Source organism: Chelonia mydas, chromosome 1, assembly GCF_015237465.2.
Source record: "Chelonia mydas isolate rCheMyd1 chromosome 1, rCheMyd1.pri.v2, whole genome shotgun sequence".
NCBI classification, from domain to species: Eukaryota; Metazoa; Chordata; order Testudines; family Cheloniidae; genus Chelonia; species Chelonia mydas.
Window position 1 is genome coordinate 12,469,913 of NC_057849.1, and position 16,650 is coordinate 12,486,562.

A 16,650-nucleotide genomic window follows, 5' to 3' on the forward strand; every position below is an offset into this window, starting at 1 on the left:
GTGCACTCCTCACTGGAATTCAAGGCCAGCAATCACCCTTAACTTGAACGTTTTACACTCTGGGGAGGTAAGTTTTGATTATTATTGTAAAAGGTGCTGGATTGAGGCCGGGGTGCCGGAACTGGCGGGGGGGGGCGGGTTTCAGGGGTCATGGGGGGGGCCATGCCCCCCCTTTTATTTTTTCAATCTCTGTACAAGATTGGGAGTTGCTGAGTGCTGCAAAAAGCAGCAAGAAATACCCCTGGTGAAGGTAGGCGAGTACTGCTTAGTATGATTAATAATAACGATAAGAACAACAGTAAAAATACTACTGTGTGGAGGGTGGGTGGGGTGCTTAGCAAACAGTCCCTTAACAATGTTGCCAACCCGATGCTGGAGCATGCTCCTTTCACCATGTTTGCGTTGTACAGGGGCAGGCTCCATGGACGCTGTGGGACTCCTGTCCCCCAGACGGCGAATGGAAACACACCGTGGCTCCCAGGAGGGGGTGTCTCTTGCAACAGTCCAGTGACGTTTATGCCTCCGGCAGGTTTCTGGTCACTGGTCACGAACAAGCATTAAAGTGGAGCAGAGACAGGCCTGGTATAAAACGGGGGCATCCTCGCCATCCTACCGCTGTTCGTGCGGCGCCTCCGGGAGTTACTTACACCGCGTCGTCCTCACTCTCTGCACACAGGGTCACTTTGGAGCCATCTCGCAGCACAATCGTCATCAGGCAATCTCGGCTCTTCCCTTCCGGGGGCTGCACATCTGGAAGCCAAAGCACGTCAGAGGAGTCAGGGCAGCGGTGCAGCTAGCAAACCTAGTATGTGCGCGAGCGCACGCTTGCTCGCACACACACACACACACACACACACACCCAGACAGCACATCCTTCCCCTCAGGATCTGGGCACTCCAAGTCCCTAGTTGCAGCCCCACGAAAGGGCCTCCCCCAGCCACATCCCCACGACATGGCCAAGTCCCCCTGAACTATAACCGTACTGACCTTGGGGTGCCACTCAAGAGCCGTATGCTTAGGGGTTCATTGACACTCCACGGTGGGCAAGCCTCACTCCTCCCTTTATTCAGGTGGGTATGGGTCTGTCCTGGAGAAGGGAGTGCTCACCCACCCCTAGGGGCGTGTGGGGTCCTTTCTGGTATCTGAGGGTACGATTTAGTTACGGAGATGAGGGAAGTCAGGGATTCCTCTGGGACTTTGGCTTCGACAGTCAGTGGTGGAGCCAGGGCTGTGCATCCCCGACCCACGACTTAGGCCTGAACTGGGGCTGTGTACCCCACCCCCCTCGCAGCTGGGGCAGGAACCGGAGCTGTGCGAACCTTTTCCCCTGTGGCTTCGGATGGGGCCAGAGTCGGGGCAGTGCGTCATCCCCTTCACCCCCCCCAGCTTCAGCTGGGGCTGTGCGCCACCCCTCCCCTGGGGCTTCAGCTGGGGCTGGAGGCAGGCTGTGCACCCCTCCTGTCCCCTGTGGCTTCAGCCCCCCGCCGTCCCCTGTGCTGCGGCAAGAAGATGTCCTGCAAAAAGATGCGACCGCCCCTCCAGCTGTTCTGCAGCTTCATGAGTTTTTCAGCATGCTCACGCTCCTCGTGGGCTGCACACCCCCTCCCCACGGCTTCGGCAGGGTCTGGAGCCGGGGCTGTGCCCCCTGTGGCAGTGGGGCTGGGGCTGTCAGTCCTCCCCATGGAGATTCCGACAGCCCCTCTCTCCCCCCATTATTTTTAGTAAAAGGTCGGAGCTCCCATGAATTTTTGTCTATTGCTCGTGACCTTAGCGTGACTTTTACTAAAAATAACCGTGACAAAATCTTAACCTTACTGATACCAGACCAGCAGAGCCACGATGGGACTGGCAGCAAGCCCCGCCCCACGCCTTTGCCGGGCAGAGGCTGCTAGAGCAACAGGCTTCAGAGATAACTCCGCTGGTTGGAAGGCATGAGATGCGATGTCCTGAGGTTGGGGGTTCCACGACCACCACTCCCAAGAGGAGAAGGCGGGTGGTGGTGGTCGGGGACTCTCTCCTCCGGGGGACTGAGTCATCTATCTGCCGCCCTGACCGGGAAAACCGAGAAGTCTGCTGCTTGCCAGGGGCTAAGATTCGCGATGTGACGGAGAGACTGCCGAGACTCATCAAGCCCTCGGATCACTACCCCTTCCTGCTTCTCCACGTGGGCACCAATGATACTGCCAAGAATGACCTTGAGCGGATCACTGCGGACTACGTGGCTCTGGGAAGAAGGATAAAGGAGTTGGAGGCGCAAGTGGTGTTCTCGTCCATCCTCCCCGTGGAAGGAAAAGGCCTGGGTAGGGACCGTCGAATCGTGGAAGTCAACGAATGGCTATGCAGGTGGTGTCGGAGAGAAGGCTTTGGATTCTTTGACCATGGGATGGTGTTCCATGAAGGAGGAGTGCTGGGCAGAGATGGGCTCCATCTTACGAAGAGAGGGAAGAGCATCTTTGCCAGCAGGCTGGCTAACCTAGTGAGGAGGGCTTTAAACTAGGTTCACCGGGGGAAGGAGACCAAAGCCCTGAGGTAAGTGGGAAAGCGGGATACCGGGAGGAAGCACAGGCAGGAATGTCTGTGAGGGGAGGGCTCCTGCCTCATACTGGGAATGAGTGGCGATCAACAGGTTATCTCAAGTGCTTATATACAAATGCACAAAGCCTTGGAAACAAGCAGGGAGAACTGGAGGTCCTGGTGATGTCAAGGAACTATGACGTGATTGGAATAACAGAGACTTGGTGGGATAACTCACATGACTGGAGTACAGTCATGGATGGTTATAAACTGTTCAGGAAGGACAGGCAGGGCAGAAAAGGTGGGGGAGTAGCACTGTATGTAAGGGAGCAGTATGACTGCTCAGAGCTCCGGTACGAAACTGTGGAAAAACCTGAGTGTCTCTGGATTAAGTTTAGAAGTGTGTGCAACAAGAGTGATGTCGTGGTGGGAGTCTGCTATAGACCACGGGACCAGGGGGATGAGGTGGATGAGGCTTTCTTCCGGCAACTCACGGAAGCTACTAGATCGCATGCCCTGATTCTCATGGGTGACTTTAATTTTCCTGATATCTGCTGGGAGAGCAATACAGCGGTGCATAGACAATCCAGGAAGTTTTTGGAAAGCGTAGGGGACAATTTCCTGGCGCAAGTGCTAGGGGAGCCAACTAGGGGGGGCGCTTTTCTTGACCTGCTGCTCACAAACCGGGTAGAATTAGTGGGGGAAGCAAAAGTGGATGGGAATCTGGGAGGCAGTGACCATGAGTTGGTTGAGTTCAGGATCCTGACGCAGGGAAGAAAGGTAAGCAGCAGGATACGGACCCTGGACTTCAGGAAAGCAGACTTCGACTCCCTCAGGGAACAGATGGCCAGGATCCCCTGGGAGACTAACATGAAGGGGAAGGGAGTCCAGGAGAGCTGGCTGTATTTCAAGGAATCCCTGTTGAGGTTACAGGGACAAACCATCCCGATGAGTCGAAAGAATAGTAAATATGGCAGGCGACCAGCTTGGCTTAATGGTGAAATCCTAGCGGATCTTAAACATAAAAAAGAAGCTTACAAGAAGTGGAAGGTTGGACATATGACCAGGGAAGAGTATAAAAATATTGCTCGGGCATGTAGGAAAGATATCAGGAGGGCCAAATCGCACCTGGAGCTGCAGCTAGCAAGAGATGTCAAGAGTAACAAGAAGGGTTTCTTCAGGTATGTTGGCAACAAGAAGAAAGCCAAGGAAAGTGTGGGCCCCTTACTGAATGAGGGAGGCAACCTAGTGACAGAGGATGTGGAAAAAGCTAATGTACTCAATGCTTTTTTTGCCTCTGTTTTCACTAACAAGGTCAGCTCCCAGACTGCTGCGCTGGGCATCACAAAATGGGGAAGAGATGGCCAGCCCTCTGTGGAGATAGAGGTGGTTAGGGACTATTTAGAAAAGCTGGACGTGCACAAGTCCATGGGGCCGGACGAGTTGCATCCGAGAGTGCTGAAGGAATTGGCGGCTGTGATTGCAGAGCCCTTGGCCATTATCTTTGAAAACTCGTGGCGAACGGGGGAAGTCCCGGATGACTGGAAAAAGGCTAATGTAGTGCCCATCTTTAAAAAAGGGAAGAAGGAGGATCCTGGGAACTACAGACCAGTCAGCCTCACCTCAGTCCCTGGAAAAATCATGGAGCAGGTCCTCAAAGAATCAATCCTGAAGCACTTACATGAGAGGAAAGTGATCAGGAACAGTCAGCATGGATTCACCAAGGGAAGGTCATGCCTGACTAATCTAATCGCCTTTTATGATGAGATTACTGGTTCTGTGGATGAAGGGAAAGCAGTGGATGTATTGTTTCTTGACTTTAGCAAAGCTTTTGACACGGTCTCCCACAGTATTCTTGTCAGCAAGTTAAGGAAGTATGGGCTGGATGAATGCACTATAAGATGGGTAGAAAGCTGGCTAGATTGTCGGGCTCAACGGGTAGTGATCAATGGCTCCATGTCTAGTTGGCAGCCGGTGTCAAGTGGAGTGCCCCAGGGGTCGGTCCTGGGGCCGGTTTTGTTCAATATCTTCATAAATGATCTGGAGGATGGTGTGGATTGCACTCTCAGCAAATTTGCGGATGATACTAAACTGGGAGGAGTGGTAGATACGCTGGAGGGGAGGGATAGGATACAGAAGGACCTAGACAAATTGGGCGATTGGGCCAAAAGAAATCTGATGAGGTTCAATAAGGATAAGTGCAGGGTCCTGCACTTAGGATGGAAGAATCCAATGCACCGCTACAGACTAGGGACCGAATGGCTAGGCAGCAGTTCTGCGGAAAAGGACCTAGGGGTGACAGTGGACGAGAAGCTGGATATGAGTCAGCAGTGTGCCCTTGTTGCCAAGAAGGCCAATGGCATTTTGGGATGTATAAGTAGGGGCATAGCGAGCAGATCGAGGGACGTGATCGTTCCCCTCTATTCGACACTAGTGAGGCCTCATCTGGAGTACTGTGTCCAGTTTTGGGCCCCACACTACAAGAAGGATGTGGATAAATTGGAGAGAGTCCAGCAAAGGGCAACAAAAATGATTAGGGGTCTAGAGCACATGACTTATGAGGAGAGGCTGAGGGAGCTGGGATTGTTTAGTCTGCAGAAGAGAAGAATGAGGGGGGATTTGATAGCTGCTTTCAACTACCTGAAAGGGGGTTCCAAAGAGGATGGCTCTAGACTGTTCTCAATGGTAGCAGATGACAGAACGAGGAGTAATGGTCTCAAGTTGCAATGGGGGAGGTTTAGATTGGATATTAGGAAAAACTTTTTCACTAAGAGGGTGGTGAAACACTGGAATGCGTTACCTAGGGAGGTGGTAGAATCTCCTTCCTTAGAGGTTTTTAAGGTCAGGCTTGACAAAGCCCTGGCTGGGATGATTTAACTGGGAATTGGTCCTGCTTCGAGCAGGGGGTTGGACTAGATGACCTTCTGGGGTCCCTTCCAACCCTGATATTCTATGATTCTATAACAGGTCACAGGGATGACTGAGGCAATCTGCCCCTCTCAGATCTATTGACTGAAGCTCTCCACAGACTCAGGCAGATGTCACCTCATCACTTACACACAGGTCTTGTTTTCAGTGTTTTCTTTGCAACCATGGGAGCTACAAACAGAACCACTCTCATTTTAAAGGTGCACAGAGATTCTGACCACGTCATCCAGGGAGGTCAGGAGCCTGGGGCCTAGGCATGTCCATACAGCGCCCCTACGTCTTCATCCAGCCCTGCCATCATCTCCCCCCAGTGCAGCCTTGCCATCTCATGCCTGGTGAGGGTGGAGCCAGCGATGCAGCAGGAAACATCTAGCCACGGGTCAGCAGTCTAAGAGAGCCTGCCAGTAATGGCATGACAATCGCAGACCCTAGCAGTTAGGCTAATATGACAGGATGGACACCTAACCCAGAAAGAAACCCAGCCCTTCGGGTCAGAGCCAGTCAGCTAGCCCTTCCCAGCCCACTCATTAATAAACAAACAAACAATGACTTTCACTCATTGATCTGAAAACACTTTATGCAGCAGGGTCAGTATCATAATCCTCATTTTACAGATGGGGAAACTGAGGCACAGAGCAGGGAAGTGACTTGCCCAAAGTCACTAAGCAGATGAGTGGCAGAGCTGGGACTAGAACCCAGCTCTCCCGAGTTCCAGCTCAGTTTCCTGGCCATGCAGCCTCCTCCCAGCAAACGACACAGCAGATGCAATTCATTCTCCCTCACAGGCTGCCAAAGAGCCCTCTGGCGAAATGAGGCTGGCGGTCCTAGTCCAGAATCTGGTGGGCAGGACAGACTGTAGCGTGAGTGTAATGGGGGCGAGACTCACCCCTGAGGCGCCTCTTGTCTGTCGTCCTGGGAATTACCTCTTTTGACCTGGAGCGCCCTCTGCCTGTTGGTGCCTTGCTGCCGCTGGCCCCCCTGTCCCTCCCAGACCCCAGTGCCTCTTTATCTGGGGGTTCTGCCCCAGCAGTATCCCCCCCAGTCTCTGGGTCTCCCCTCCCCGGGGATCCCCCAAACCCCTTAATCCTACCTTGCCTCAGCCTATGGGCTACTGCCAGTCACCATCTAGCCCCCTTTCACTGGGGCCAACTGCAGTCTGTATAAGCCAGTCATCATAGGCAAGAGGGGTAGGACCTACTGCCTCTACCCAGCCCCGGGCTGCCCCTTTGGAGCCCCCAAACCTGTTTAGGCCCTGCAGACTGGGGGGTTTCCAGGCAGGAGCTCCACAGCTCTCTTGCCTTCCCCCAGCACTGCCCCACCTCAGGTTCCTGTTTAGCTCCCAGGCAGCCAGGTCCTTCCCTCTCTGCAGTCAGAGAGAGACAGCCTGCTCCTGGCCCACTGCTCTCTTATAAGGGCCAGCTGGGCCCTGATTGAGCTGGCCACAGCTGCAGCTGCTCCCTTAAGCAGCCTGGGCTTTTCTCCCAGCCCCTAGCCCCCTCCCAAGGCTGGCTTTAACCCTGTCAGGGCTGGAGCAGGTGACCACCCTGCCACAGTGAGCCACTCACACGACTTCTGCCCTCTCCAGCAGACAGAAGCCAGAGGCTGTCAGATCAGGGCTGAGCCATATCAGTAGGGGGCACATGGGGGAAGCTCAGGCTGCCGTCTTTGGGGCTGTCAAGCTGGCACCTGGGCACATCCCAGCACTTGTTTCCGTAGGCTCAGGTACTGCCCAGATAGCACGGGACCAGAACCGCTGCAGCGCTCCCAGACCCAGGATGGGCCTGAACTATCCCATCTCCCCGGGTCAGTGGTTCTCAACCTATTTACCATTGAGGGCTGCATCCAATACTACCTGTATGGCCCTGAGGATGTCACATGGGCCGCAGCTGTGTGCTGATTGGGCTGCAAGAGGCCCACGGGCCGCAGGTTGAGAACCACCTTCCTGGCAGTTCTGCCTAAGGGGCCCCTCCCTCAGGATGAGAGTGAACATTACCTGGCTTCACTTGGCACAACCACTAGGGGAGCTTCCCTTTGCCTCCCCTTGCCCTCCAGAGAGGCCCTGGGAACCGCGGAGACCTGCCAACCAGGGAAACACCACCACAGACAGGGGCATCCTCTGCGTGTGCATGCTGCTCTCCAACCCTGACTCCAGAGCCCCGGTAGCACAGCTACTCTGGGGGTGAGCAGGCAGACTGGGAAGCTCCAAGTGACAGCGGCCGCTCCCGAGAACAAAGGATAACAGCAGCACTACGAGGAGGCGTTCTGAGGGAGGGGCAGCTCTCTGTGCTGGTGGTCAGGCGCAGAGTGCTGGTCTCAGAGCATCATCTCCGGTCTGGAGGGGACTGCTCGGAGTGGAGTAACCCAACAGGAGAGAGTTCCTCCTGCATATTGACGTGGTGGAGCTGTACTTCCCCATGAGGTCGGCTGCAATCTGCTGCCCAGCAGACTAACGCTGCTGGGACTCCTGATTGCCACAGACGAGCCTACCCCAGCCCAGGAGGGATGGAAGCCGCTCGGCCACGTGATCTCCTCCTCGGAAGGCAAAGAGCAAACAAAAAGAGTGAGGAAGAGCGTTAATGCGAAGTCAGATGGGCTGGTGATCGCGGGGCAGGGCACTGCTGCAGGAGGAAGCTTTCAACAACGCAGCAAGATCTGTCACACTTTGTTGGAGACAGTGACCCTCGTTTGCTCCTTTATTTATACTCTGCCCTAGGGTTAAGTCAGGTTTACGGCTGGCTGCCAGCTCTGGAGAGTGAGTCCTCTAGTTACATGCAGCTGCCTTCCAACAGTCCCTGCACATGCCTTCTCCTTGAGCTGGAGGGACCAGTGACAACTGAGGCACAGGCTAAGTGACTTGCCAGAGAAGTCTGGGCTGGGAACAGAACCCTGCTCACCAGAGTTCCCAGTCCAGTGCCTTAACCACCCTTCCCCCTCTATAACAGGTTAGACCAGGGAACAGGCAAGAGCTGGGAATGGGTAGAGACCCAGCCCAGTTTGGGTGTCACTGTCATACCAGTGATAATCTCTTGAATGAGGGAGTGGTTCCACAGCCTATCCAGTCCTTCCTTGCTGAAGGAAGAGCAAAGCAGCCCTGTGATGTGGATACCTGCCCACTAAGCGCGTCAACTCCAGTTTACATTGGCTAGCAAAAAGCTGTCACTCGCTAACAGCCTGGGACAGGTTTGAACCAGGAAATGAGAGTTGCAAGGCTTTCTGTCATACCCTACATCATACCAGTTCCCTGAGCTGTTCCTAAGGCAGTCTGATGTTACACTGTTTACAGTTACAGCCCCCTTGAAATACAGCACTGTTTTGAAGGAAGCAACCCCAGGACACAGTTTGCCTTTCTGTAGCCTCTTTCATTTCAGGGTCTCAAAGCAAACTTGCATACTTCAATGAATTAAATCTCACCACCTCTGTGTGAGGCAGAGACACATCATCATCACGTTGTTACAGATGGGGAAGCAAGGCACGAGAGAAAGTGACTTGCCCAAGGTCACGTAGGAAGCCTGTGGCCGAGCCAAGACTAAAACCCAGACACCTAGCCATCCTCCTCGTTCGTCATCATCAAGGCAAATTCCAAAGGTACGTGGCCTCCTTGCTGAGCAAGCACTACCCGGATTGATCTCTTGCTGGGTCCTTAAAACGATCTGGCTGGATGTTCGGCCTGTGTCTGTTATTGGCAATCTTATCGCACCGCTGAAGCTGTTGGCCCACATGATCGCTGACTACATAGTGGCATTCCTTGGGAAATGTGCTTCGCAATTCATTGGTCTTCCTGCTGGTTGCATGCCCACAACGGGAGTTGAACGCAAGCAAGTGATGAACTAATTGGGCTCCAGGGATGCTGAGGCCCAGTCCCCTGCTCTAGCCACTGGAGGATGAATGGCAAAGAAGCCAGCAACAATCCCAGATAAAGCATAAAGACAGAGCATGGTTCAGGCAAACAGCAGCACAAAGGAGAGACTTGCAGAAGGTTAGTTTGTTGGGCCCCTTCTCCTCAGGTTTATGGTGTATGGAATGTAGGTGCGGCTGGGGACAATACTGCACAGGTAAGAAGGGGCAGCCATCTTAGCTCCAGGGCTCCTTGAGAACACCATGAGCCCTGGCAGGTACAGCCATGAACCCAGAGGAGACAAACATCACCAACTGTGGCTGTCTATCATATCCAATGACAACGTCAGACTCACAGCAACACCTGTGTTCTCTTGTGGCCGCACAGTCCAATCTCCGAGGAGCAAGGTTGTGAACAAATGTCACGCAGGAATACATCGTCTCCACTGATGACTTGGCGTGACCAAAAACAAGTAGCTTGAATAACCCAAGCACTTAAAAACAAGGAACTGAACAGTTAAGGAGACATCACTAATCCTACACTGCCCTATATAATATAAACAAACAATTTTTTTAAAAAAAGCATTTAATCACAACACAATAACCTTAACTTTGACCTGTGGAATGTTGGAAAATTTTGTTTTAAGTTGTTTACGGGGGCTTTTTTTACTTTATTTTTGCTATCTTTAATACTTCAAAATAAATTTTTAAATAAAGGATTATTGTTAATTGGGCAATATAGATTAATACTTTAGCAACCAGCAATTTTTGGATAAACTGTTTATTCATGCCATTTCTTGCTGTGCTTGTAGTTTATTGGGAAAAGTGTATAACGCTCATTTAGGATAATATTGGTGGATATGTTGATGATGTGTATTTTTGGAATTTTGTAAATCTATCAGTTTATGGCTTGAACTGATTGCTTGAATGAAAGCTTCTGGAATTTCCCAAGGTTTTTTGGTTGGCTTTTATATAGCTTGCATTTTTCCTAGTGTATAGGTAAGCAAAGACACCATATTTTAAGTTTTATATAAAAGAGAGAGATGGATTACAATAGATTTTCTTCAAATGGAGCCAATGCAGGAGTTTAAGTAGATTGAACTGTGGAAATTGGAATGGCAACAGCAAACCATTATGAGCAAAGGGGAGATGAGAAATTAGGGGTGGAAGTGGGAGTAAAAATTTCCACTTTTTGGTGACCTGTTATCCAAACCTGGTTTGATACATTTTCTTCAGACTTGGCAGAAACCTCAGACTAAATCTGGCAATTTTCAGGCCAAACTGATTTGTCAAGCCAAAAAGTGATATGAGATCTAAAACACAGCTTTACAATGGAATCTATCAACAACCTGACCTATGGAAAGGAAAAACTCTTGCCGCTCCATAATCAAGCACTTTGAGATCCTCAGAGAGAGGGCTCTATAGAAACGCAGTGTTGTTATTGCGATTAGAAGCACAAGAAAGGAGCTTTGTGCCATAGGAGTTTCCTTTGTTCCAACTGCCTGAGGGATAATACAACTTGCCGACTCAATACAGTACCATGTATTGAGTCACCAGAACAACAACAAAATGCAAACCAAGGAAGAGAGAGACTCTCCCTCTTCACCCAAAAGAAAAACGGGCTCACATCTTGTGTAGAGTATATTCCACTGCCCTGGGCTTGTGTATTCATTATGTAGTACTCAGACATATATTCAGACACATTCTCGGATTCACGTAGCGTCTATTATAATCAAGAGTTCAGGTTCCAAATAAGTCCTCATCAACAACAGAAGGAACAGGTCACTCACAAGCTCAACACCTCACTTCAAGCAATAAGCAGCATCTCACTTAGTCACCGAGGTAACAAGCATGCCAGCCCTCACTCCAACTGCCTAATCACTGGTGTTCTCTATATTCCCTCAAGAAATTATCTTGTCTTGGGAGACATGTGAAAACTGGAGTTTTGGAGAAGAGACCGTTGCTTTCTCTGTGGATTGTGGGAACAAGATGAAAATGAATTTCAGGGAACCAAGGTTCAGAACATTGGCTTGGGTTTGCCTGGACTCTGCCATCTCTGAAATGGCGGAAGTTTGACATGTGAGGTGCTTTTGAAGTTACATCTACATAGGACTGCGAAGTTGTATCTTTTGGTCATTATTAGGGGACTTTTCTCCCTTTCCCAGAAGGGGCCCGGACAAGCCAGTCTTGCCCACATTGAATACCTTCACCTCATGGAGTGGGCAGCAGATTGGAAAGCTCACGCATGATTAGCCCCAAAGGAAGGCAGAGGTTCCAGAGATGAGGGACGTGTTTGGGTAATGGAGGAGGCACACAGCCGTCCTGTTCAGGACACTTTGGTTTAGAAGCCCACAACAAGCTCTGCTCCTCTGGAGGTGGGACAGCAGGCGACGCATACCAGACATGGCGAGCAGAAGTCACTCATCGCCAGCTAAACAAACCTGCAGAGCACCCCTATGGATCACCTCGCAGCCAGAGCACACGGCGCAGTCGTGGAAGTCACAACTAGGACAGGGGCACGGTGAGCCGAAAGAGCGAGGACGGAACCCCAGAACTGACGCATGAAACAGTGAGTTTATTTTTATTACAGCATCCCTTTAAATCAAGCAAGTCCAACAAGGCCACAACACTGAGTGTGAACATGAAAGGCAGCACAGTCCAGCGGGTAGAGCGTTGCACTGAGAGTCAGAGCTGGGTGCGAATCCCGGTTCTGCCACTGACTCAGTGTGACCTTGCCAAGGAACGTCTGTGCCTCAGTTTCCCCATTTGTACAGTGGAAGACAAGGATACTTGCCTCTTTTTGTAAAGGGCAGTGTAATCGATGGATAAATGAAGCAGTAGTATTATTTACCAAAGAGCACCAGAATGCTCAGCTCCATACTAGACAGAGTAACTAGCCTAGCAGCACACTACAAAGACAGACAGCATGCACAAACCAGACACTGGGAGCCCCAGGGGACAGTTCTCCCAACATCTTAGACACGGCAGAAGCAAGGGCGTAGAAAGCGCGAGGTGCAACGGAACCCCCAGAGGTATTCACTCACCTCTGCATTCGCGGCCAGTCTTTATGTCCCGGCAGTTGAATTTGATGTGGATCCTGCCCTCCAGGTCACGCTGAGTCTCATCCTGATAATATACAAGGCCACCATCTAGCCACAGGACAAACCAGTTCCTTTTCCAGCGTCGCAAAATGGAACCTGCAATAGCAAGGAGGAAGGGGGTGAGGGCAAAATCCAGACAGACGTCAGCCATCCAGATAGTAGTACATTCCTCCTGCAGGGCTGCTGATAGGGCAAAGCATCCAACCTCTTGTTCTCACCACCTCCGAGCGCTACACACGCCTCGTTGAAACAAGGAGAGCTTTGCTGACTTCAGCTTCCAGCCACTGGATCTCACTCTACCTTTGGTTGCTAAATTAAAAAGCCCTTTTAGTTTGTGGTATTCTTCTCCCCCATGTAGGTTTTAACACATGAAAGGCTTGTCTTACTGGAGACAGACCAGACACCCAGTTTGAGTTGCTGAGTGGGGAGCACAGGTCTTGCTTTAAAGCAGAAAATAACAGCCCAAAGCAAAGACCAGTCTGATAAACAGAAACATAGAGATAGCCGTGAGGTGTGCTGCATGGCGAAAGTATGCTCAGGATCTTAGATTGTCTCACACCTGAGCCCTTTGGAGGCAAGGGGCAGCGTCGCAGTAGCAGAGCAGGGATAGTGCTTCTCAGGGTATGTCTACACTGGAGCTGGAGGTGTCATTTCCAGCTTGAGGAGACATACCTGTGCTAGATTTGATCAAGCTAGCGTGCTAAAAAGAGCAGCGTAGCTGTGGGAGGGACTAGCGGTCCTAAGTGCGTAACAGCAGACCTCGGACAGGATTACGATCGGGTTGGCCATCCCGCTGCTCACTCTCTGTAGCTATGCTTTTATTTCTAGCGCGCTCAGAGCTAGCACACGTACATCTCCTTGCACTGGAAAGTACCTGGCCAGCTCCAAGTGTAGACCCACCCGCAAAGTCACAACTCTGTCCTTGCTTCCCCCGGCTACAGGGGCGAAATAAGATGCCCCAGCCCTTTTGATGGCACAACTCACTGCCCCCTTCATTCTGGCTCAGCTCTGCTGGCATGGCATCATGGGGGGGCGGAGTTTTGGCTTTTTACTTCCTGCCCATCTGAGGAGGAGAGTAGCAGGTGTGTTGCTCTGGCCCCTATGTAGGATCTGGAGCTGTAGAGTAGACAGCTTGCACAGGGAGTAAGCAGGCTCCTTATACCTTCTGTATATAGTCAGGTTCATTACTGAGCCCTTTTGTCTTTCTTCCTCATGTTTGATTTACTGCAAGCTCTTTGGGGCAGGGCCCTGTTCATTATTGTTTCTCCATGTAAAGCCCCTAGAGTATTTGGGGGCACTCGGGGTCTGATTCTCCTCTGCCTTGCCCTTGTGTAGTAGTTGACACCTGGGAAAAGTGAAGGGAAGGAGATGCCAGAACAGAATGGTGGTGTTTCACACCCAGCGGTAAGCAGCTGCACAAAGCATAGAGCAGTGGAGAATCCGGCCCAATATAGTTCAAATAGGGAAGGCCAAAAAGTTTTAATCAGGGCCCCCAATGAGAGCTTTACAAATAAAGCCGGCCCCAAAGGAGAAATCACAGCATATTAGTCACATACTCAGCTCTCAGATACCACGCTGCTGGGAGGGATAGAAAAACCTACTCTGGGGCCAGACTGTTAACCCTTTACTCACCTGGGTGATGAATTACTCGCCTGAGTAGTCTCACTGACTTACTTGGCTGAAGTATTCCTCACCAAGTGTGAATAAGGGGACAAAATCTGGCCCACAGATTGTTACAATGAAAGTAAGGTCAACAAAGCCAATAGCTGGTGCTTGTGACAGCCTTGTGCTGTTGCAGTCATTCCCAGGCCCAGAGCAACTAGAGTTGGAATGACAGGAGCACAATGGCACGCCAGGTATAGCCTTCACGTCATTACCAGGGCACGGCTATTCAGGAAGCATAGCACAGTACTGGAAGTCACGTGTCCTGGGTTTTCTCAAACAGAAAGACAGCCTGGATTTGTAAGGCCAGATGGGGCCATCTAGCCTGACTCTTACATAATACAGACCAGTTACACTCAGTAATTCTTACACTTAGCCCAGTAACTTATTATTGAACTAAAGCATATACTTTAGTAGATCTCTATCATCAGAGACGGGATTGTCTGCTATCAGGTTCTTACACACTTTAGGGCAACTCCAAGAGCCCAGTCCGCAAGGCAAACACACTATCTTGCAGCCAGTGGGTTAACATGAAATGTTTAAGTGCTCAGGATCCAGGCTGTGCATGTAATAAGCACATCAGCCAGCTACCCAGAGCATGTGAAGAAAAAAGTTGTCCCCAAATACCCGCAACAACGAGGACCCAGCCAGGAGAAGCCAGCCCAGTGCACCCCTCCCCTCCCAAATAAAGAGAGATCTTTTTGGCATGACACAGCTAAATTACAGACTGAACTTACTCTGTCTCCAAAGCCAGCCGCTCTTCATCAGCGCCATTGCTTTAAAAGGCCTTTCCAAACCTATCAAGGCAGGAACATCAAAGGCACGGAGTTAAAATAAACAACCACAGTGGGGTCTGTCATTGCCATCCAAATAACGAGCAGCTTTCCCGGAAGCTACTGTCTTAACTACTGGGTTTCCCACATGCAGGCTTCCCCTAGCAACTGTGAAAATAAAGTATTTTGGGTTCTAAATTTAAGAGCTAATCTGGGTCAAATAGATGCAGTATTTAATTATCTGTGTGATATGAATTGAGGAGGGAAAAAAACTCCATTACCTTTCTTTACACCATTAATCATATTGGGATTTAGGGATTAGCAGCTCTCCTGTATATGTAAGTGGAGAAATCCAGAACATACCTGCAATCACAGGCAATAACTCCCAAAGGCTTTGGTAACTTTCCACAGTGACTGATTGGCAAAAAGCAAACAAGTGTTGCAAATGGATGAAAATTAGCTCTTACTAGAGTTTAAAAAGCCCATTAGTGCATAAAAATCATAGAAGTGTAGGACTGGAAGGAGGCCTTGAGAGGTCATCTAGTCCAGTCCCTTCACTCATGGCAGGATTACGTAATAACTAACCCACCCATTCCTGACAAAAAGAAAAGGAGGATTTGTGGCACCTTAGAGACTAACAAATTTATTTGAGCATAAGCTCATCCGATGAAGTGAGCTGTAGCTCACGAAAGCTTATGCTCAAATAAATTTGTTAGTCTCTAAGGTGCCACAAGTCCTCCTTTTCTTTTTGCGGACACAGACTAACACGGCTGCTACTCTGAAACCTCTCCTGACAGGTGTTTGTCTAACCTGTTCTTAAAAACCTCCAGTGACAGAGATTCCACAACCTCCTCAGGCAATTTGTTCAAGTGCTTAACTACCCTGACCAAGGCAACAGCCAAACGGGGGGGGGGGTAAAAGACAGGAATACACCCACTTCTTTTAAGTCAAGAGTAGCAAGGCACAATACATTTTCAGTCCTTTTTGGGGGGTAAATAAGAGACGTTACTAACTTACATCAGTATGTATGTATGTATGTATGTACTTACATACAGCCTGAGAGCCAATCTATGACCAGCAGTGTCACATATTTCAGTGTTTATGGACGAATACGCAGCATTCATAACCGACCCACCAGCTGTATCATGCAGCCACACAATACAGCGACGCACATCTCTAAGCCACACCCCTGGACAGCGCCTGGCTGTTGCCTGCCTCCCCTCCAGACTCATCACCTGTTTACTGTCCTCGGGTGGAAACAGCTCAGGCATCCCGCTTATTTGCAAATTTCACTGGACACTCGTGCTGCCACCGTGGAAATTCACGGGCAGGCGGCAACTCCTGCGCACAGTCCGCCTGCCCACCCCCTCGCCCCCACCGGCCGCCTGTTGCCAAACGCATCCCGCGCCAGCCCGGGCAAACTTACAGCCAGGACGGCAACATGGTGCGCACACCCTGCCCCCGCAGCCCCCAGCTCTGCGCATCCTTTACCTGGGACTGTGCAGGCCCCCGCCACGCGCCGCGGCTAGAACCCCCGCCTCTGTGACGCGCGTGGCCAGCCGGGCGCCCCCCGCGAGCCAGCACCGCGCCCACAGCCGCGGCTCGCGCCGCACGCTGGGAGTTGTATTTTGCAGCCGGCGGCCTGCCTGGGCAGGGTAAGCCAGGGCGGAACGACAGCCCCCAGGATGCAACGGGGCCGCTTGCTTCGCCGGCTGGATGTGCCCGGCGCAGGTCAGGCAGCAGGGGAGGCAGGTGCCCCGGCTCTGGCTGCCTGAAGCGGGGCTTGCTTTCGTTGGCCCCCCCCCTCTGCAAGCTCCGGCTGGGTGGCGTGCAGAGGA

The 16,650-nt window shown here is 51.2% G+C and overlaps 1 protein-coding gene across 8 annotated transcripts in view; it reads right to left on the reverse strand.

Moving 5' to 3' along the window:
- The window catches only part of PLEKHB1 (pleckstrin homology domain containing B1), a 45,985-nt gene extending 29,546 nt beyond the window's left edge, over positions 1-16,439 (reverse strand). For 2 of the 8 annotated variants that reach the window (XM_043527505.1, XM_027824719.3), the window contains exons 1-4: positions 16,304-16,337; positions 14,777-14,836; positions 12,321-12,473; positions 648-750 (exon numbers count right to left, since the gene is read on the reverse strand). In XM_043527505.1, coding sequence (XP_043383440.1) covers positions 648-750; positions 12,321-12,473; positions 14,777-14,813 — 293 coding nt within the window. In that variant the 5' untranslated portion in view covers positions 14,814-14,836; positions 16,304-16,337. Of the gene's footprint in view, positions 1-647; positions 751-12,320; positions 12,474-14,776; positions 14,837-16,238 lie in introns of all 8 variants that reach the window. The other 6 variants (XM_043527499.1, XM_043527500.1, XM_043527497.1 and 3 more) reach the window with 6 other exon arrangements.
- Positions 16,440-16,650: the final 211 nt, after the last annotated feature.